The sequence below is a fragment of the Heptranchias perlo genome, chromosome 15 (genome assembly GCF_035084215.1).
Source record: "Heptranchias perlo isolate sHepPer1 chromosome 15, sHepPer1.hap1, whole genome shotgun sequence".
Classification (NCBI taxonomy): domain Eukaryota; kingdom Metazoa; phylum Chordata; class Chondrichthyes; order Hexanchiformes; family Hexanchidae; genus Heptranchias; species Heptranchias perlo.
In genome coordinates, this window is record NC_090339.1 from 40,269,275 (window position 1) to 40,292,405 (window position 23,131).

Genomic DNA, 23,131 nt, shown 5'->3' on the forward strand with positions numbered 1-23,131 from the left:
TTGTTTCTCCCTGTTGCTATTATACCGTCTCTGTTCTATTTTTCTCCATTTCTCAACTTTATCCCTTCTGTTCATTCCAGATCTTTAGCTGTGTCTATTTCGGTCTCCCTGTTCACGCCCTCTAATCTAGAAACCTTGGAACGGACACCAAGTCTTCATTTTCACTATGTTAAAAATGGGCAGTCAAGGTCAATCCACAATTTTATTTTATATTGTGTACTCTTGTGGGTGAAGTTTTAAAGTAAATTCATTTTATAAAGAAGGGTTAAAAAGAAATACTGGGAGTACTGAGCCTGGGATTTTTCACGTCATCACTGCTGACAATCCTGACGCGCTTTTTGAAAATGGATAACGACATTAAAAAATATTGGCGGCCCCAATAGCTCAATGAATTTATCAGTGAGTAGCCGAGCTGCACAGACCAGGTTTGATCCCTAGTCTATGTTGAAGTAGCTGATCTCAGCTTGGGTAGTGGCAGAAATGTTACAGTTGCTCTCAGAACCCCTTGGTTGGAAAGGCTCACTCTTTCCTCATCTGAGGTTCACACACAACTGCTTTCCAGCTATTCATTGGATAGTGATTAAGGACAGGAATCCTAGTTAATATTTCCTCTCACCAGCTCAAGAGCTGTAAAGATAATTTAGGCACCCCAGTTTAAGAGCAGCTAACACAGCACAGAGCACGTAATGAACCTGGGACCGTGCCAATCTGCATGGCTTAGTTCTACATTGGACAGTGCATTTGCCAAATGAGCCATTGAAAAAACTGACATCCTCACTTTGACAGGACAGCTGAAATCAAGAATTGGTTATATGTAGAACAAGGGATATAAACTCACATCTACCCCTATGTGACACAATAGGATGAGGCTCCCGTGTGTTGTCCTGCATGACATTCTGTGAATTAAATACTATAGCACACGAATAGGGGTTTTAGAAAAAAGAATATATAACTATCAGTAATTAACAGAAAATAAAGACATTGAAAGGTATCTTCACAGTACCCGGAACTTTGTTGCTAATTTTCCAAAAAGTTGAAATCGCCCCCGAGGATATTTGCCTGTTTTGGGTTTTTGTTTATTAACTGCTTCAGGAGGAATTTTTTTATGTCTGAGATTGCGTTTCAATCAGGCACTCACAAGAATCTTCAGGCAATGCTGAACTAATAATACATGGCTCTTTTTCCATAGTCTGGAATGCTTCTGGACATCTGTGTCTCAAGTCTTCACCACACATTGTTTCAAAAACGTCTTGTGGTCCAAATCTGTTTGTCTGATGATAGCCTAAAATTTCTTTAAAGAACAATGAAGAATCTTTTATTCAAATTATTTTTTGGTGTTAATTATGTCCTTGTCATATCAACGCGAGGGATGTTAGCTGTGTGGAATGAAACACTCTTCATTTTGGGCATCCCAGGTCTCAGGTCAGCTCAAATATAGTATAATTAGATGCACAGAAAAGCTCTCTCTGCTTTGTTCAACCTCAGAAGAGCATTCCCTTTTGCTCCAGTGCAACATTTTTTTCAGTATAAACCATTCTGTGACCTCTCTGAATGAGGTTGCCAATTTGTGCCAAATTAGGAGCAATTTTGTGCTGTGGGCTCTTATTTATTAGGAATTGCTAAAACTAATTTCACACAAGATTGTTACAGCCTTCAGACATAGGACATTTCCGTCTTATCAGTCTGGACCGGATTTATTTGAACCCAAGTCTGAGAAGCAAAAGTGCAGTCCCTTTTGAAGAATTTTCCCAGTAGGGTTAAGATTGATTAGGGTTAAGTACTGTTATCCAGATTCAACATTTCAATATGCCTGTATAAATGAAGCGGTCAGTTCTGCTGTACACAGTTCAACTAATAATGGTCACTGCATATGCTATTGCGCCCGTATTATGCTTTCACACTTTTTCACATCAGCCATCCTGTGGTCTGTCTGAATGAGATTCCCAATACAAAGTTAATTATTGCCAAATTAGGCAAAGTTTTGTGTTGTTCCCATACATGCTAAGCATTGGATTAAGATAGCAGAGACAAGGAGACTTTCACCCCATTATTATAAACTGGATTTAAACCCTGCTCTTTGAGGTGAAAGCACAGTATCTAACCTAGGATATGACCCAATAGACAACTTCCAGCTCTTGACTTGCAGAACCTTGTGTTTCCTGCTACTGTTAGAATCATAGAATCCCCATAGAAAGGTTACAGCACAAAAGGAGGCCATTTGGTCCGTCGAGTCCGTGCCAGCCCAATGCAAGAGCAATCCAGCTAGTCCCACTCCCCCTCCCTATCCCCTATTTCCTTTCAAATACTTACACAGCTCCCTTTTGAAAGCCATGATTGAATCTGCCTCCACCGCCCACCCTGGCAGTGCATTCCAGATCCTAACCACTTGCTGTGTAAAAAAGTTTTTCCTCATGTCACATTTGGTTCTTTTGCCAATCACCTTAAATCTATGTCCTCTGGTTCTTTTCCCTTCCGCTAATGGGAACAGTTTCTCTCTATCTATTCTGTCTAGACCCTTCATGATTTTAAATACCTCTATCAAATCTCCTCTCAATCTTCTCTGTTCCAAGGAGAACAACCCCAGCTTCTCCAGTCTATCCACTTAACTAAAGTCCCTCATCCCTGGAATCATTCTAGTAAATCTTTTCTGCACCCTCTCTATGGCCTTCACATCTTTTCTAAAGTGCGGTGGCTAGAACTGGACACAATACTCCAGTTGTGGTCGAACCAGTGTTTTATAAAGGTTCATTATGGCTTCCTTGCTTTTTGGTTGTAGGTATAGCAGGGCATCAGCTGCATCACTGACCTACACTCCTGACTTCGCTAGAGTATTTGGGATCAGAGCAGCGGCAATTATTTTATATACTAAAAGTGGGTGCCTGCAGCAGTATAGACACAAACTTGGGCACATTTGTGGGGGGTGGGAGAGGAAGATGTGAAGTTGGCAAGCCACTTGAGGTAAGGGAATGGAGACAAGCTGGTTGTGGTCGGCCTAAAAGTCTTACAAATTGATGACAATCTGTCCCTTTATAATAGGGAGGATTTGCTGGGCTGCTGGCAGTCTTCTGGAGTGTCCAGGTTAAAAACCAGGCCTAGGCACCATGATGGGCCCACTTGCACCTCTCTATGAATTTGGATGCTGGTGTCTTTCTGATATCTAAATCTCGGAGAGCTTATGGAGCTGCAGGAATTCTGGTGGGGGAAACCATTCCCCAACTCCACCTTCTTCTGATGATGTGGGCCTTCTAAGAGGCAAATGGAACTTCAGTCTGCCCCAGGCCCCAGTGGAAATTCTCTATAGCTCTTCTTCTGGGTGGAGACCTAGCATTCCTGGGTCAAACCTGATTTTTGCCCCCTCTGCTTCACTCCCAGCTATTTAATTCTGGGAGTTCACCCCAGGCCCAGAATTAATTTGAGGGCTATATGTCTGAATATGCACAGCATTGGTTGCTTTGCACTTGGAAAGAAGGGAAAGGTGGGCTGGATATAGACCATTGCTTATCCCATTTCAATTGAGAATTTTAGGAAGAGAAATCAAAACCTTTTTTCCTTCTGTTCCAGTGACTATAGATACGTTGCTGCAGCTCTAGCGGTCATGAGGAATGTGACTCAACAAATCAATGAACGCAAAAGAAGATTGGAAAATATTGACAAGATGGCTCAATGGCAAGCTTCAGTCCTTGACTGGGAGGTAGGCCTTTCATTGTAGGCTGTAACATGGTTCAATACTAATGTTTGCTTTAGCATTTAACTTATAAAGTTTTATATTGTACACAAGTTAAATAATTAAATTGAAACAATTAACGTTAAGCAGCACAATCAAATTAATTTTTATATGAAAATACTGCCATTGTTAAGGACCTAGCCTAAAAAATTACATGGTTATAACTATAATAATATATATATTTTCAAGCCATTTTTCTTTACTTTTTTTTCTTCCCTACTTCTTCTTTCTTCATCAGCTTCCATATACATGGGTAGGTCTCGTAATCAGATCACTAGAGAATGTCTGTCCATTCAGATCTCCTTCCTGAATCATGTGATTTTTTTTTGGTGCCCCTCATTCAGTATCCCCAATCTTCAGTTTTCTTTCCTTCTTCATTGACATAGATCACATTTATACTAAAGCCCTTTCTCCCAGATAGTGCCGTGTGTCTTATGGGCAAAAGCATTATTTATATTCTTGCAATTCAACAAATTCACCAAAAAATGCCAAGTTGTCTCAATATCTGCTTCAGTTACTACAAATACTGCTGCACTTTCCATATATCACAAACTTCAAATCACTACTTCTTGTTTTGCAGTCTCTTTGCTTTTATTTTTCCCAACCTTGGTGGTATCCTGTACTAAAGGGCTGCAGTGAAAACACACGTCTACAACAACCGTTATTTCACAGAGCTTAAAAAAGAACTTCACCTTGTCTAAATTCTGCCCAAATTTCACCTAAATGTCTAGTGCCAAATCAGAAAGGAGATTCTGGTTGCTTAAAAAACTGATAAGATGGATAATGGCTGAAACAGAAAATCAACCAGCAGTCAATCCCAAGAAACATAGAGGGTGATTGCAAAATTTTCATTTTTCAATGTTCACACGCTTTAGAGAAAATGAACGAGGACTTGTTTAGAATGAAATAATTCTACTTAGGTGCATTATTGCAGCTTTTCATTCTTAGGGTCAAACCTTTCTTGCTATTGTAATGACACTGAGTAAGAAAATGGCTACAGCCTAAGCACTATGAGGAAGGTTGCCATTCTTAATTTAAATCAAGACCTTATCACTGAGGTAGGTTAGTGGATGGGATAGGACCAGTCAGGATAGGAGATCTTGCACCTGACTTCTATCTCAGGTATCAATATAATAAATGCTTTTTCAGTTGCTGATGCCTGTCTCCCATGTCAAGCCTTTACACACACAACAAGAGAACACATGGAGGACAATTCTGCACCTATGGACGGCATGGAGAAGATGACCTTAGTGTCACTGACCATAAAGTTCCCAGTTTGTTAATCATCATATTTCATCGGCAGTTAGTTTCCCTGAAGTAGGAAGAATAACTTTGCCAGCCTTGCCAAGGACTGAGATATTATTGGGCATATTCTAACATTCTTTTGTACCAGTGTGACACTCCCACATGGTGGAAGGATTCAGTGCCATTATGCAAATAGTTAAAGAACTTGCCAATCAGCTTTTAATAGACGTGTCACTGATGGGCATTGGGCCTTGCTATGTGCCGTTATGGAGATTGTCTCATCCAGTCACATGATTTTTTTAAAACCTTTTCTTACCAATTTGCACAGCTCCCCCCCCATGAAGGTGTTGTCTAGTAGCTGGAGTACAATTCCACAGGTGCTGATTATCTGTTGATACCTTTTCCAAATGACCATTATTTATGTTTGAGCCATGATAATGACTGTTGGCAGGCTATTTAGCCATGGGCTTGGTACATTCCGGCTGTCCTCACCTAATGTTCACAAATATGCAGTTCTAGTCCCGCCCAACCCAGGAGCACTGAATGTACCAACTGTACCGCTGCTCCAGTTGCCATCAGCTAACAGCACAGATGGGGAATAGAACCTTCCTGGTCATTACACCTCAGCTAATCACTGGATAAACTCCAGTCCGCACTAATGGGAGTTCAACTGAAAGTGATGTGATGAAGATTTCCTCTGTTTGCTGGTTGTATGGATAAATTTGGGGAATCTCAATCCAGTTCTTAATTGGTGTGGGCCTACGGAGCAAAATTACCCCGAATTTGACACTAGATTGGTAATGTCACTCAAAGAGTCCATGGGATGGCAGCTGTAAGAAATGGGGAAAAAATTCACACAGCTACACATCTTCTGAGTTTATGGTGGGGGAGGGGGTGGCGCGCGTATTGTTAGGCTGGAGCAGAAGGAGCTTTACTCTGCATCTAACCATATTATACGTGACATGGAATGTTGACGCTGGGAGCTCGAAATGAGATGAACTTGAGGCAACAGCAATCTTTAAATTTGGATGTTTCCGAACAGCTTCAAAGGGCAGCCTTCAGAAGACTTCAAAAATATAAAATAGGGATTAAAAGATGGACTCCACTTCTGTTGCCTTTGGGTAGCACAGAACTGACATGATTGCCATGGGAACAGTTAAGGCTGTTACTATGATCACATTGTTTCCTCAACCTCCCCGAGGGAAAACAGATGACCTTTATGATGTAAATGCTGCAGTATCCTGATAAACAGAGAACCTCCATCTCTAACACAAAAGGGGCTTAATTTTTTTTCTGTGCACTATTTTAGCACTTTAGTTCACACGTTCACTTAAATTCCAGTCTGCCTTATTTTAAGAGTCATTGCCTGTTTAAAATAAATAGGTTAACAACTGTATTAAAATAACACTGATAGCAATTAAACACAAACGCTTTAAGCAAGGCACTAAAAATAGTGTACACAAGAAATTACACCACAAGGTGTGTTTACAGTTCTTTCATTAAAGTTTGCTAAACCTTGCCAAAGTGTTGAGCTTATTGTGTACTAACATTACATTTCCAAATACCACTGATTTTTTTCTTTATTTCACTTTTTGTGCTCATCGAGGTGTGGGATGTTAGTCTCTCACCACTGCTGTTCTCCCATGGTTGAGGGCATGCCATTGTTTCCTTGGTAGGTTTCATTTGGATAGCAATTCTTTGGCCAGTTGTACGCTTAGAGCTAAGAGGTAAGAAGGTCCTCTAATGTCCCAATTTTCACGTTACACCTTGCAACGATAGTTGACTAGTATATCATTCAGTGGATTTGTAGTTAGCAAGTTATGGCTTGACAAATGGTATCTGATAGTGGGTACATGATGGATAAGAGTGTGATATGGGTCTTACAGGCCACTGGGGATGTATAATCATCCTAGTTACCAAGGAAATGGGTACCTTTGTTGCATATTATGTCTCTCCTTCCAGATCCCTAGAGAAATGGATATGTTGTACACTTACTCCAAAATTAGTGAGGAAATTGACATGTCAGTTACGTGGCCCCTCTACCTCCAATCACACAGGAAATTAACACAACAGATGCACAGTCCCCAACCCCAAGGAAAAAGATAACGCTACATATACATATGTATATTTATTTAAAAATAAAGGGTACTTAAAAATACCCCAAGGACCAGGGAATATAAAAGAATAATGACATGAATAACTTGAAGATAAGGCTCAGAGGGTGATCTTATTGAAGTATTCAAAATCCTAAAGGGTACAGACAAGATAAGTGTCAGTGGGGGTTAAATTGCGCCATTTTGTAGGCGCTACGCAGACTCCTACGTTCCGAAAATGGCATCGGCGATGCTTGCGCACACTTCTGGCGTGACGTGCGCAGGACGCCATCTTGGTAAAGGTGCCTATGCATGCGCACCTAGCAAACGCCGGCAGCATGTAAAGTAGGGAGATTATGACGTAGGTTAGTGTGCAACGCTGATTTAAAGCAGCCGGTGCCATTTTCAGACTCCCCGCTCCAACCAATGCACTGTCCTAACCTCGCACAGCTGAACAGGAGTTAAAAGGCATGAAGGAACCCCCTTCCACCCCCCCCAGCCATCAGCGCTATTTAAAGGGATCGTGCAGGAGTTACAGGGTAGTTGCTGGATTAGTTATTCTGGCTGCTGGTACAATTGTGCATGTTTGTGGGAGTTTCCTCTCCTTGGAGAAAGTTGCAGTATTCTATAGAGCGTGGTCTGGCTGGTCTTGCAGTACTGTTAGTGGCATTTAAAATAGCGTGCTGACCAAAGCTGCTTCCAGACATGGGTGGCCTGCTAGGGCTTCCTCTGAGAATTGAACATGACTGGGAGCATGCAGAGAGGCCACACAGAGCAGGACAAGCTACGAGAAGAGGGGGAGGGGGAGGAGGAGGAGGAGGAGGAAGTGCAGAAGGAAGTGGAAGAAGAGGCAAGGAGGCAACAAAGTAGACACGCCCTATCTGCCAGGGCTCTCGGTGATCAGATTATGAATGAGAGATACCAGTAACCTCAAGGACATCTCCCCATTCACCATCAGTCCTCCACTCCTTACCTTTCTGCTCCGACATTACCATCAAATTGTCCTCCTTATAATTACACTTTGCTTCCTCCCTAATCGCAGAAATAAAAGCCGACGCCAGATGCAAATCCAAATTCAAGTTTATCAATTAACATATGCAAAAAAGCAAACAAAATGAAACTATTCACCCTTGTGCATTCCCATAGTGGCTGTCGTTCCTAGTGCTCCTACGAGGTGCATCCCAAATGGCTGGAGCATGGGTGGTAGAAGGCTGCTGACCTTCAATGGAGGAGGGTGCAGGTGGTCTTCGAGGATGACCTCGAGCAGCTCTGGGCCGGGATGGCCCGGCTTCAGACTGCATCATCTTGGCCTGGGCTGCAGCAGTCTGGCCTGGTTGGCTGACAGGCAGCAGCAAGGGCACTGGCGGAGTGGCAGGGGTGGGAGCAGGAATGCTGTCATCCTGAGAGAGGACAGCAGGTTCGTCTCCCATGGCACCGCTGCCACTCTCCCGGGGCGGCACCTCAGAAATCCTGGTGATCAGCTGGAGAACAGATTGCTGGAGTGCTATGACACCCTGGAAGCCCCATTCAACAGTGGAACCCAGAGCCACGATAGCAGCAGTCTGAGCTGCCAAAGCAGCAGTCTGAGCTCCAAATGAAGCATGCAGACCTTGGATGGTAGTTGTTTGTGCTGCAATGGAAGTTGAGACATCGGTCATCAGACGCTGCATCATGGTGGGTTCCACAGGTGTGCTGATGGAGGTGACCACCCGTTCCATGCGTGAAAGGATGTGCTCCAAGCTCTGTGCAAAGCCCTGTGTCAAGTTGGAGCTGGACTCCTCCATGCCCCTTCTCATGGTGCACAGGCTTTCTGGTAGGCTTTCCATTGCACCAAGCATTTGGTTGTGTATGCCCAACAGTTTTCTTCTGTAACCTGGCCCATCAAAGTCATCATCTGACTCCTCAGCAGCAGCACCATTGTGCGACCTCGCCCTCCAGCAAGCTGGCACCCGCGGTATCTGTTCCCTCCGCCCCGGCTCCTGCGCACTTGTGCCCAGTGTCTCATCACATGCAGATTCCTCCTCTATCCTAGTCTCTAAAGTACGCGCAATGTCAGTATCTGAGCTGGTGGCTGCGAGTGTAAGATCGAGTAACAGTGTGTCTGCAACATCACTGTCATCTTCCTGTGCCTCCTCTGACGATGCCGGTTCCAGGTCTTGGGTAACTGAAATAACAAAGAGACACGGGTTGAGTTGAGGTGAGGGGAGAGGAGAAAGTAAGACATGTGTGTGTTTACACCATCTGCTGCACATGAGTCAGTAGAGATTGTGGACTGAGGGAGAAGTGGGAAGCGAGATGGAGGATTAGGTACGCAGAGAACCTCATCATCGATACCTCCATCATTGCCACAGCCACAGCGACGGACTGCACAATGATCGCCAGCATGATGTGCTCCATGGGGTGAGGACGTGGAGACGTGCCTGTTCTCCCCAGGTCTTTCCTGCTGCCTGTTGTTATGTGCCAACTTCTCCTGCAAGAAAGAGGGAATTGTGTCAGTGAGTGTCCTGCAAGATGTTTGGCTGTCATAGTTGAATAGCTGCCAGCGTGTGTGACCTGTGAGTGGTGGGTGTGCAGTCTGCAAGAGTGATAACGTGTGAGGGTGAGATGCAGCATCTGATTCGCAGAGTTGCACACTGATTGAAAGAGTTTGTTGGTTGGTGGGTGACAGGGGGTGGAGTGCGTGGAGCAGTGGATGAGGCTAGTGGTACAGTTGCTGGATATGCCACGTGACAGTTGATCACTCTCACCTTGACCACTCAAATCATTGAACTTCTTCCAGCATTGCATCCATTTGCGTGGAGTGATGCTCCTGGCATTGACCTTGTGCGCCACAGCCTCCCACTGCCTCATAAGGATGTGTCTGGAGGGCCTCCTGCCCCCCTCCATCTATCCACCTCTTCCACCAAGGCCTCCAGTGCACCTTCTGAGACCGTTGGTGCACACTCTCTTGCAGGTGCAGTCGTTCCTCAATATCTTCCAACCCAGATATCACTTTACACCACTTCCTGCAGCCACCGAGCACCTCCCCTTTAAGAGAAGCAGACTGCCTTTAAGTAGTGCTAGCTACTCCTGATATCGGGGCCCCCTGCTGGTGCGTGCAGCCACTCACAGCACAGGTAGCGCTGGCTGCACGCAGCAATCATGTAGATTAGCAGGCAGCACGAATGTTACGTGCTGCCTGCATCTCAACGACCGGGCGTGGGTTAATCGTGCACCATGAACCCCGCACCCGTTTTCTGGGGTTAACCAATTTAACCCCCAATATGTTTAACATATGCACAGATCCTACAACAAGCTGAAACTTAGACGTGGGATGATGAAAAGACAGTTTAGATTTATCTACAGAGAGGATGGTAAATATATGGAATAGACAACCAAGGAGGTAGAGGGTTAATTGTATCAGCAAATTGAAGAGGGAGTTGGATAAATAGCAGGCATAAAATTTGATAGAAGGTATGGTATGATATTTCCTAGACACTCGGACCAGCCAAATGGCCATCAATGGTCTTTTCCGGTCCTTTCCTATGTTCTTATGTAAACCACCCTGAAAAGAAAACTCGGCTAAATGGGTACATCAGATGCATAACTCTTCTCCCAAATAAACACAAGGGAAATTGACAATCTGTCCCCAAACCACAGGAGAAACAGATACTTTATACCCAGAGTCACTAGAACACCAGATTATCAAATGTGCATCCACTGGGCCACCACACAAATAGCGTGTTGTCTTCTTTATTCGAATTTGCTTATTTTGAATTATCTGTTCAATTTGCATTGAAATGGATCAAAATGCCTCCTGTGCTGTTTTATTAAAATTGTGATGGAATGTGTGAGAGATATCATGGTTTGAACTACTGGATAATTCTAATTTTTTTTCAATGAAAGAATGACCTTGAATTAACAGGAGTAGACTGTATAACAGGTTTTGTTCACAGTAAAATAAACACCAAAATGTCTGACTGTGCATATGTTACACTAACAACAGCGTTCCATGGGAAGCATTCCTGTGTTTTGAATGGAATAAAGGATTATTTCCATTATGACAAAAGCCTATAACCATACTTGTATGAAAATAGCCCTATAATTAGCTTTTTGGTTTCTATTTTTCCCATTTTTGGTGTTTATTTCTGGCCACATTCGGGCATTATCTCTCTACTTAAAGGCTTAAAAATTGTTGCTCTCAATACTAAATCAAAAATCAGTACTAATAACAGGGTTTGAAATTACACGGAGGCACAGTCTTTGTGGCTGTTTTTATGTCTAAATTGTTAAAGTAATGCTAACATTAACTCTTGTTTTGTGACAACAAAACAGTTTTATTTAATTATTACATTTTACAAGTCATTTCACTTATTAATTCAGTAAAGAAAATATTGAAACATACAAAGAGCTGAGAATTTTATTTGTAAAGGCTATTTTTGTTTTTAGTCAGCATTCTCCACTTTTTCTTCGTGTTAATTTCATAAAGACTCAGTTTGAAATTTTCGTCCCGATGTTGCTTGAGCGACAGTTTTCACTTTAAATTGGGCCCCTGAATCTCCAACAATAATTATCAAATTATTAAATGTAATGTCAAACACTGGCGAAGGGCAAACAATTGCTACATATGTGGGATAATTTCTGCAATTTCTGATTTCTAAAAGAAGTTTTTCACACAAAGGACAAGGTTGTGCAATAGGGAAGGCCATTGAAGTAGAGCGTACAAATGATCAGAAAGATGATTGCAGATGAGAGAAGCCCATCGATCCATCTAGCTCATCCTTCTGTAGAAACCTAGGGTCTCCATATCATAGGGCTCAATTTTAAAACCAAAGTCCGGTTGCATTGGGGGTGGGTGGGGCAAAGAAAATCAGGATCTTCTGGACCGGGCAGGAATCCCGGCTCCAACCCGTTGAAGAGCACGCACAACCCAGAGTCATCTGGGTGCGCGCGCTGTTCCCGAACCCAGAAGTCCCGGCGGCAATTAAAGCCGATGGGAAGGTATTTAAACACTAAATCAAGTAATTAAAGTACTTGAAATGTACATAAATCCAATTAGCAAAGAAGGCAAGTGATTTCAACACTGCTTCAACATGTTTTCCGTGCTGTGTGAAACGCGCCATGGTGAAAGAGTCGTGTTTCAGCCGGCAGCCATTTGGACATTTAAATCCCTGTTTGACGGATGGGGATAAAAGGTGAGTAATTGCAGCATGGCACTCAGTTCTCTCAGACAAACTTTTGGCTGGGAGATCTTTTGCGTTTTGACTGAAAATTCTTGGTTTCCACTCAGAATTCTTCTGTTTACGCATATTTACCAACTTTTTGGACCCCCTCAAACTGACGCCATCAGGATTGGGGGGTGGGGGGGGGGTGGGGCCGCCATAGCTGCATTCACCACTACATCCAAGGATGAGGAACATCACCATCCTTGCCAGGCACGGCGTGCACTTCCACCACTTGGAGCTGCACAACACAGTGCTGTGCCACAGGCACCTGCACAAGAGCACAGAGGGGAACAACAGAGAGAGTGACGTCGCTGGAGGCACTACCCTCGTCAGAGGGGCTACAGGCCAAGGCTCAGCTTCCTGGACCTCTCTGAGGAGCAGTGCATACGGAGGCTGAGAGCGAGTCGCAAGGTGGTCGCAGACACCTGCAGCCTCCTTCATGCCGAGCTGCTCCCGGCTGGGCCTGGCGGCAACTTCTTTGCCTCCGGATCATTCCGGGGTGCCACCGGTGACATCGCCAGGGTCTCTCAGTCGTCTGCACACAAGTGCATAAGGCAGGTCGCCAATGGTTTGTTTCGCAGGGCCTCGCAATACGTCAACTTCCCCATGGATGACCTCAGCCAGATGGAGAGGGCAGTGGAATTCCACTCTGGCTGGCTTCCCATGGGCACAGGGCACAATTGATTGCATACATAGAGCAATCTGAGTGCCTCCACACGAGCCAGGACTGTTCATCAACGTTCTGCTCATTTGTGACCACCACAAAAGATTTCTTCACGTGTGTGCCAGATTCCCTGGCAGCTGCCACGATTCCTTCATTCTGAGGGAATCCCACATCCCGGGCCTCTTCCATGCACCGAACACCCTCCTCGGGGACAAGGGATACCCCCTGTAGACGTGGCTCATGACACCTCTGAGGAATCTCATCAGCGAGCAGCTGCATCAATACAACGACAGCCACATTGCCACCAGGTCTATAATTGAATATACGATAGGTCTGCTGAAGATGCGATTTTGGTGCCTCGATCGTTCTGGGGGAGCACTTCAATAAACACCAGTGAAAGTGGGTCACATTGTGGTAGTGTGTTGTGTCCTGCACAACATGGCACAACAGAGAGGGGTACCGGTTGAGGAGCCCCCATCCCCTCATCCAGCATCTACATTTGCTATCCACTTTGAGGAGGAACAGGAGCAGGAGGAGGAGGAGGAGCAGGAGGGCAGAGCAGCAGCTCACCTGGCTGCCCATGAGGCCAGGGAGTCACTCATATGTGAACGGTTCTCATAAGATCAGAAAGTGAGAAGAGTCCAGTCCTCACAACACCTGGAAAGACCGGCACCAACACCAGCCCCCTCCTCCCCCACACAAAACTTCCTGCAACTACGCATACGTCCACTTTAAAGTGATCCACTGGGTGGCATCAAGTGTTCATGGTGAAACACATGAAAGGGCGCTATCACAAAAGCCAGTCAAGAATAGGCAAGACGTGGCAGTAGTGGTGAGAATGATAATATTTAATGTGACTTTAACAAAAAACAAATATAAATGAAAAACATGACCATCTGTCAGACACTCTTGTGCATACCCTTCGTGATCACAAATCCTTAGCCTTTCTTTTCCTACCGCTTCTACGTGGTACATCCCTGTGGCTGCAGCAGAAGTAGTGGCAGGTTGCTCATGTTCATGCCCTGACTGCTTAGATGCTTTCGGCCTACGCCCTCTGGGTTTTGGAGCCCATGAGGGCCCCTCCAAAGACTTCTCCACCTGCACATGTGCAGGGGCAGACTCGGCCACCTGGAGAGGAGGCAGCATTGCGGGTACTGGTTGAGGGGGGGCAACGGGTGAGACGTGGGGGCACTTTGAGTGGTGTCCCCACTTCCATGTCCCCTTTCACCATCATCCCTCTCCTGGGCCAGGGCCACATCACTCCTAACACTCTGCTGGACAACAGTTTGGAGGACACGTGTGATGCCTTGTAAGGCCAGTGCTAGTGTATCTGTCTGCCTGTTTATGGCGGCAGAATGTTGTTCACCCTGAGTCCGAACGGCCGTTGTCAGGGCTTGAATGGACTCATTTGTGAGCCGTACTTGAAGCTCAATGAAGGCTAGCCTTCTCTTCTGACATTTCTGCAGTTACCAGCGGCACTACCTCAGACATTTCAGCAGTTATGTGCAACACTATCTCAAACAGTTGCTCATGTCCCTGTGACACTATCTCAGAGATTCCCTTACGTACCTGTGCTACCATTCCATCCCCTGCGCTATTGTGGAGAGTGTGCGTGGCACCTGCTCCAGTACCTCACAAATGTGCTGCTTCCCTCGATCGTTCTCCTTTTAAAGTATGGCCCCCAGGGTTCAGCATCTGCGTCCAGCTGAGCAGAACCTGGAGAGGAGTGCGCCCACCGACACGGACTCTCTACAGTTGCCCCTGCCACCAGTGTCTGCTCGTGCACACTTGTGCGTGGTGACTCACCAGTTGCCAACCCAACTAACTGACTATTAGGACCCACCAAGGTATGAGTATCTGCGCTGGTGGATGGTTCACTAAGATGTGACAATGTGCCCCCAGAGGCCTGGAGCCCCTCTGAGGAATCGCCCTCTGTCATCACTGCGGTCGTTGAAGGGCCTATAAGAGAACAGAAGGCATGTTGTGATGAGCGTACTGAGGTGTTCAACATGCCAAGCACTGTTAACATCAATTCACGTTGTGTGTGATGAATGTTAAAGTTGTATCACTAGACGTTTGTGGGATGCCAGTCTTGGCGTCCCCGATGGACAGGCACTCGAGAGTGCGGCTGATCTGCAGGGCTTCCTCCCTCGTGTCTGTGAGGACCACTATTTGTGAAGGCCTCCCTCCGGTTCTTGCCCTCTCCCGTGCATTTTGCGCTCTCTTCTCCTAGAATGGGAGAAAATACAGATGTGTGAGTGAGTGATGGTGAAGTGGTCAGCCGATGAATGCATTGGTTTGGGTGAGGCTGACCATGAAAAGAGGTGCATCAGAGGGTGAGTATGAGACAGAGACATCACATTCAATCAGGATTGGGGTGAGTGGCAGTGGTGGGGTCACAAATGGGGAGGTGAAGAAGTGCTCAGGAAATGCAGGTAAGTTGAGGATGAGCCTTAAGTGGGTGTGAGGAGTGATGCGATAGAGTAGTCTTGGCAGTGCAGAATGAGTTGGGGTGGGGGTGGTGCTGATGTGCAACATGGAATGCAGGAGAATCAGTAAGTGTACCCACTTTTGCTGACCTAGTTAGGTCATTGAAACGCTTCCTGAACTGGACCCAGGTGTGGGATATGTTGCTGCTGCTGGTGACCTCCTCTGCCACCTCGAGCCAGGCTTTCTTGGTGGCAGAGGCAGGGCGCTTCCTCCTGTCCGCCGGGTAAAATAACTCCCTCCTCCTCCTCACCCTGGGCAGTGGCAGCTGAAGTGAGGCATCATTAAACCTTGGAGTAGCCTTGCCCGTGTTGCTCCATTGTGTCTTCTTAGTCACGGACACGATGGGCCGAAGGGCCTCTATCCGTGCTGTATAACTCTATGACTCTATGACTCTTTGCTCCAGCCTATTTTGCTGTCTTTTGCTGACAGCCTGTCATGCGGGTGTTCAGTCCGCCCACTGCACAGCTTTCGGACGGCAAACCCGGAAGCCACGTTAAGGGCCACCAATTAAGTCATGATTGCGTGGGGAAAGATAAGTTTTTATTTTATGGAGTTTGCTACGTGCCTATTGACCCCCCCCCCCCCCACAACCTGCTGCCATCCCACCGCCCTTTTAAAATTGAGCCCATAGTGTCTAACTGACTCCTGACTTACTCCAGCGTTTTTATCTCTGCAGAGTTGCATGCCTTTGCCCCTATAGGAACTTAGGGGCAAAGTTTTAAAAAGTATCTGGACTTGCACCTAAAGTGCTGTAAACTGCAGGGCTATGGACCGGGTACTGGAAGGTGGGATTAGAATGGGCACCTGGTTGTTCTTCGAGCCGGCGCGGACACGATGGGCCGAATGGCCCCCTTCTGTGCTGTATCTTTTCTATGGTTCTATGGTTCTAGGAACAAGAATAGACTATTCAGCCCCTTGAGCCTGTTCCATCATTTAATTAGATCATGGTTGATCTGTATCTTAACTCCATCTACCCGCCTTGATTTCATAACCCTTAATACCCTTGCCTAACAAAAATCTATCAATCTCAGTTTTGAAATTTTTAATTGACCTAACCTCAACAGCTTTTTGGGGAGAGAGTTCCAGATTTCCACTACCTTTGTGTGAAGAAGTGCTTCCTGCCACCACCTCAGAATGGCCTAGCTCTAATTTTAAGGTTATGCCCCCTTGTTCTGGACTCTTCCAACAGAGGAAATAGTTTATCTCCATCTACCCTATCAAATCCTTTAATAATCTTAAGCACCTCAATTAGATAACCCTTTAATCTTAAGCACCTCAATTAGATAACCCTTTAATCTAATATATTCAAGGGAATACAAGCCTAGTCTATGCAACCTGTCCTCATAATTTCACTCTTTTAGCCCTGGTCTCATTCTGGTGAATCTGCGCTGCATCTCCTCCAAGGCCAATATATCCTTCCTGAGGTGCTGTGCCTGGAATTGAAGGCAATATTCCAGATGGGATCTAACCAGAGCTTTGTGCAGCTGTACCATAACTTCCACCCTTTTGTATTCCAGCCCTCTTCAGATAAAAGCCAACATTCCATTAGCCTTTTAAATTATTTTTTGTACCTGTCCACTAGCTTTTTGTGATTTCTATACTTGGACCCGTAAACCTTTCTGCTCATCCACAGTTCCTAGCTGCTCACCATTTAGAAAATACTAGCTTAGTGTTGTCAGTAAACTTATCTCACCTCTCCATTACTGAAACCCTCATCTCTGCTTCATTACCTCAAAATCCGACTTTATTGTTCTTCTTTGCCAGCGTCTCAAACTCCAACTTGTTTAAAACTCCACTGCCCACACCCTGTCCTGCACTGGGTCTGTCTTACCTATCACCTCTTTTCTCACTGACCTCCACAGGCTCTCCACCTCCCAATTCACCAAATTCAAACCTTTGGCCTTGTTTACAAGTCCTTCCAATCGTATAACCACATCCTACCTTTGTAACCTCTTCCAGCCCTATGTCCCAGCCAGCTCCCTATGATCTACCAACTTTGGACTCCTGTACATACCTTTGCTTGCATTCATCGCTTGGTAGCAGAGCTTTCGGATATCTTGGCACCATCCTCTGGAACTCCCCGTCTCCTCTCCCCCCCCAACAACTAAACCTCTTTGCTCTGCTGCTTCCTTCCTCACTTTTAAAAAAACTCTTCAAAACCTATCTTTTAGACCATGCCTGCAGCCAACTCTCCTAAATCTTCTACTGCTAGGTTCATTTCTCTCCTATGTGAAACACTTTGGGATATTTTATTACATTAAACACTTAATACAAATACAAGTTGTTATTTGAGAGGTGTGCTTTTTATATTTTAAGGGTGACGATGTTCTGGACAGGAGCTCTGAGTTGATCTACTCTGGGGAAATGACATGGATTTACCAGCCTTATGGACGAAACCAGCAGAGGACCTTCTTCCTATTTGACCATCAATTGGTGATGTGTAAAAAGGTAAGACAGTTTGGCTGTGGATCCTCTATGTCTGTGGTTATCTAGTTGAGGTGAGAACATAAGGTAGGTTTGAATGAAGAAAACTCTTTGACTCATTTGATCTCACCCTTTCAAAATATCAGACCTACCACCTTCCCATTACTACATCTAATCAGCTGATCTCAGCTGAGGCAACAACCGAAGTGCTACAATTGGCCTCAGTGCCTAACGGCTAGAGAGGCATAAAAAATGTCCGGCGCTCCTGCTTTCTGTCCATTAACACCTGCTGATGAATGGCCCCCTGGCTGAGGTGAGGGAGAGCTGCTGGTATCTGTGGGACTGTGCCTGAGGAAGAGTCTGTGTCTTCAGGAGAAAAGGGGAGAAAATTGAAAAAAAAAGAACAATCTGAACTATAAACTGCCAGAGCACACCACTAGAAAGTCTGCAAAATACAGAAGTTTAAAGACTTTGGGCTCTAAATTGGGCCATGTAGCGCCCGTTGTGTAGGCGCTACGCAGACTCCCAAGGACCCAAAATGGCATACGGTATGCACGCGGACACTGCAAGCGTGACATGTGCCGGACGCCATATTGGTAAAGGCGTTCACGCACGCGCAGGTAACGATCGCCGGCAGCACGTAAAGTGGGGAGAATATGCAGTAGATCAGTGTACAACGCTGATTTAAAGGGACAGGTGCAATTTTGGAACTCAACGCTCCAGCCAATGCACTGCCTTAACCTCGCACAGCTGAACAGGTCTTAAACAGCATGGACGACCCTCCACCAGCGCTATTTAAAGGAATCATGCAGGAGTTACAGGTTAGTTGCTGGATTATTGCTTCTGGCTGCTGATGCATTTGTATCTGTTTTTGAAGGTTTCCTATACTTGAATTCTAGGACTAGGGGACATAGCCTAAAAATTAGAGCCAGGACTTGCAGGAGCGAAGTTAGGAAACGCTTCCACTTGCAAAGGGTGGTAGAAGTTTGAAACGCTGTTCCACAAACAGCAGTCAGTGCTAGCTCAATTGTTAATTTTAAATCTAAGATTGATAGATTTTTCTTAACCAAGGATATTAAGGGATATGGTGCTAAGACGGGTATGTGGAGTTAGGTCACAGATTGACCATGATCTCACTGAATGGTGGAACAGGTTTGAGGGCCTAAGTGGCCTACTCCTGTTCCTATCGTCTTATGATCCTATAATAAAGTTTCAATACTCCACAGTGAGCGGACTGACTAGCTGACAGGTAACAGCAAGGGCACTGGCAAAGTGGCAGGGGTACTGGCAAAGTGGCAGGGGTGGGACAGGAATACTTTTATTCTGAGAGAGGACAGCAGGTTCATGTTCCATGGAACCACTGCCACTTGCTGCCTCCTGTTATGCGCCACCTTCTTCCGCAAGAAAGCAGGACGTGTGTCGGTGAGTGTCCTGCAAGATGTTTGGGTGATGTAGCTGACATGGTTGAATAGCTGCCAGTGTGTGTGACCTGTGAGTTGTGGGTGTGTGGCTTGCAACAATGTGAGGGTGAGAGGAACAGGAACAGAAAAGCAGTTAATGACGTAGTTAGCGACTCAGAAAGCCAAAAGAAGCAAAGGTTAAATAGTGTTCAGCACAGGAATTTGACGGGGTTGAAGGGTATATACTTCAATGCAAGGAGTATTACAAACAAAGCAGATGAGCTAAGGGCACAGATAGACACATGGCAGCATGATATCATTGCTATAATGGAAACCTGGCTTAAAGAGGGGGATAAATGGCAGCTCAATATCCCTGGATATAGAGTTTTCAGGCAGGATAGAGTGGGTGATAAAAAAGAAGGGGGGGGTAGCATTATTGGTTAAAGAATCAATTACAGTTGTGAGAAGGGATGATATGCTAAATGGATCATCAATCAAGGCCATATGGGTTGAGCTAAGAAATAAAATAGGGGCAGTCACACTACTAGGAGTGTACTATAGACCCCCGAATAACAAAAGGGAGATTGAAGAACAAATATTTAGGCAAATTTCTGAGTGCAAAAATAAGAGGGCAATAATAGTAGGGGACTTCAACTACCCTAACATAAACTGGGATTCAAACAGTGTGAGGGGCACAGAAGGTGCAAAATTCTTGATCGGTGTCCAGGAGAACTTTTTTAGCCAGTACATGACAAGCCCAACAAGAGGGGATGCAATTCTAGATTTAGTCCTGGGAAATGAAGATGGGCAAGTTGGTGAAGTGATAGTGGGTGGCCATATTGGGGATAGTGACCACAATTCAGTTAGTTTTAGCATTATTATGGAAAAGGACAGAGTTAAATCATGAGTAGACGTTTTAAATTGGGGGAAGGCAAATTTTACAGAACTAAGAGGTGATTTGGCAGAAGTGGACAGGACACAACTACTTGAGGAGAAATCAGTGGCAAGCCAGTGCGAGGCACTAAAAAGTAAAATGCAGACATGTCCCTCAAAGAAAAAGGGTGGCACTGCCAAATTTAGAGCCCCCTGGTTGTCTACAAGTATACGGGGCAAGATAAAGCAGAAAAAGAAAGCTTATGACTGTCACTGAAAACTAAGTACTACAGAAAGCCTAGAGGAGTATAGAAAGTACAGGGATGACGTAAAAAAGGAAATAAGGAAAGCAAAGAGAGGGCATGAGAAAATATTAGCTAGTAAGATTAAAGAAAACCCAAAGGTGTTTTATCAGTACATTAAGAACAAGAGGATAGCTAAGGAAAAGGTGGGACCTATCAGGGATGATAAGGGTAACTTGTGTGTAGAAGCAGAGGATGTGGGTAGAGTGTTAAATGAATATTTTGTCTCCGTATTCACAAAGGAAAGGGATGATCTGGACGTTGTAGTTAAAGAGGAGAGGTGTGAAATATTCAATAAGGTAAACATACCGAGAGAGGAAGTACTGGAGGGACTGGAATCCTTGAAAGTTGATAAATCACCAGGGCCGGATGGATTGTTTCCTAGGCTATTGAAGGAAGCCAGGGAGGAAATAAGCGGATGCTCTGAGGATCATTTTCCAATCCTCAATAGACACAGGGGAGGTACCGGAGGACTGGAAGACTGCAAACATAGTATCATTGTTTAAAAAGGGTACGAGGGAAAGGCCGAACAATTATAGGCTGGTCAGTCTTACCTCGGTGGTGGGCAAACTATCAGAATCAATACTGAGAGATAGGATAAACTGTCACTTGGAAAGGCAGGTTTAATCAGGGATAGTCAGCATGGATTTGTTCAGGGAAGGTCATGCCTTACAAATCTGATTAAATTCTTTGAGGAAGTGACAGGGAGGATTGATGAGGGTAGTGCAGTGGATGTTGTCTACATGGATTTTAGTAAGGCATTTGACAAGGTCCCACATGGCAGACTGGTCAGAAAGGTAAAAGCCCATGGGATACAGGGAAATGTGACAAATTGGATCCAAAATTGGCTCAGTAACAGGAAACAAAGGGTAAAAGTCGATGGATGTCTTTGCGAATGGAAATCCGTTTCCAGTGGTGTGCCACAGGGCTCAGTGTTGGGTCCCTTGCTGTTTGTGGCATATATTAATGATTTGGACTTGAATGTAGGGGGTATGATTGGCAAATTTGCAGATGACACAAAAATTGGCCGTGTAATTGATAGTGAAGAGGATAGCTGTAGACTCCAAGAAGATATCAATGGGTTGGTGGAGTAGGCGGAAAAGTGGCAAATGGAGTTCAACCCAGAGAAGTGTGATGTAATTAGGGAGGGCAAACAGTAAAAGGGAATACGCAGTAAACGGGAATATATTGAGAAGGGTAGAGGAAGTGAGAGACCTTGGAGTGCATGTGCACAGGTCCCTGAAGGTGGCAGTACAGGTAGATAAGATTGTGAAGAAGGCAAACGGAATGCTCTCCGTTATTAGCTGAGGTATAGAATACAAAAGCAGGGATGTAACGATGGAATTGTATAAAACGCTGGTAAGGCCACAGCTGGAGTATTGTGCGTAGTTCTGGTCACCACATTATAGGAAGGACATAGTTGCTCTGGAGAGAGTGCAGAGAAGATTTACAAGAATGTTGCCAGGGCTTGAAAATTGCAGCTACGAGGAGAGATTGGATAGGCTGGGGTTGTTTTCCTTGGAGCAGAGGAGGCTGAGGGGAGACTTGATTGAGGTGTACAAAATTATGAGGGGCCCAGATAGAGTAAACAGGAAGTACCTGTTTCCCCTAGCAGAGAGTTCAAGAACTAGAGGACATAGATTAAGCTGATTGGCGGAAGGATTAGAGGGGACAATAGGAAAAACTTTTTTACCAGAGAGTGGTAGATGTATGGAATTCGCTGCCCGAATTGGTGGTAGAGGCAGGGCCCCTCAACTCTTTTAAAAAGTACCTGGAACTGCATCTAAAGTGCTGTAAGCTGCAGGGCTACGGACTGGGTGCTAGAAGGTGGGATTAGAATGGGCACCTGGTTGTTCTTCGAGCCGGCGTGGACATAATGGGCCGAATGGCCCCCTTCCATGCTGTATCTTTCCTATGGTTTTATGGTTCTAAGAAGCATCTAATTGGAAGAGTTGAGTACGGATAGAAAGAATTTATTGGTATGTAGGTGATGGGGGGTGTAATGCGTGCAGCAGTGGATGCAGTTAATGGTGCAGTTGGCTGGAGATGCCACTTGACAGTTGACCTCACTCACCTTGACCACTCGAATCAAAGCATTGAACTTCTTCCTACACTGCATTCATGTTCATGGCACTATGCTTCTGGCATTGACTGCGTCCCCTACTACCTCGAGAGCATATGTCTGGAGGGCCTCTTGCCCCCCTGGGATATAAGATGGGCCACCTTCTATCGACCTCTTGCACCAACGCCTCTAGTGCATCATCAGAAAACCTTGGTGCATGCTCTCTCCCAGGCCTGGTACAAACTCAGATCGGCAGATTGGTGGGGCCTGGCATGCAAATTGGAGGATGTGGGATTTAGTGGTGCGTAACCTTTATTCAATGTTTTAAAATAACTCAATAGTTTGTAAATGTAAGGATGGGACCTGCATCTGTGTTTTACGTGTGCAATGTCTGATCTCCGTTCAGACTCCGTGCGGACCCATATCTTATATTTTGCAAATATCAGAGTCCCGCAAACGTTGAGCAGCCCAGTTGTTGTTCATCAAAAATTCCAGAATTGCCATTATCACCATGCTGCACTATATTGCAGCACATATTCACTTCCCAATTGACTTACACCACTTCCTGCATCCACACTGCACCTCCCCTTTAAGAGGCACAGGCTGCCTTTAAGTGGTGCCAGCCACTCGCGATATCGGGGCCCCCTGCT

At 45.2% G+C, this 23,131-nt stretch overlaps 1 protein-coding gene across 1 annotated transcript in view; it reads left to right on the forward strand.

Annotated features, from left to right (window-relative positions):
- The window catches only part of arhgef9a (Cdc42 guanine nucleotide exchange factor (GEF) 9a), a 212,393-nt gene that overhangs the window by 132,160 nt on the left and 57,102 nt on the right, over nt 1–23,131 (forward strand). Inside the window, exons 8-9 of the mRNA XM_067996679.1 lie at nt 3,562–3,691; nt 17,737–17,868. Of these exons, the coding sequence (XP_067852780.1) occupies nt 3,562–3,691; nt 17,737–17,868 (262 nt within the window). The remainder of the gene's footprint in view (nt 1–3,561; nt 3,692–17,736; nt 17,869–23,131) is intronic.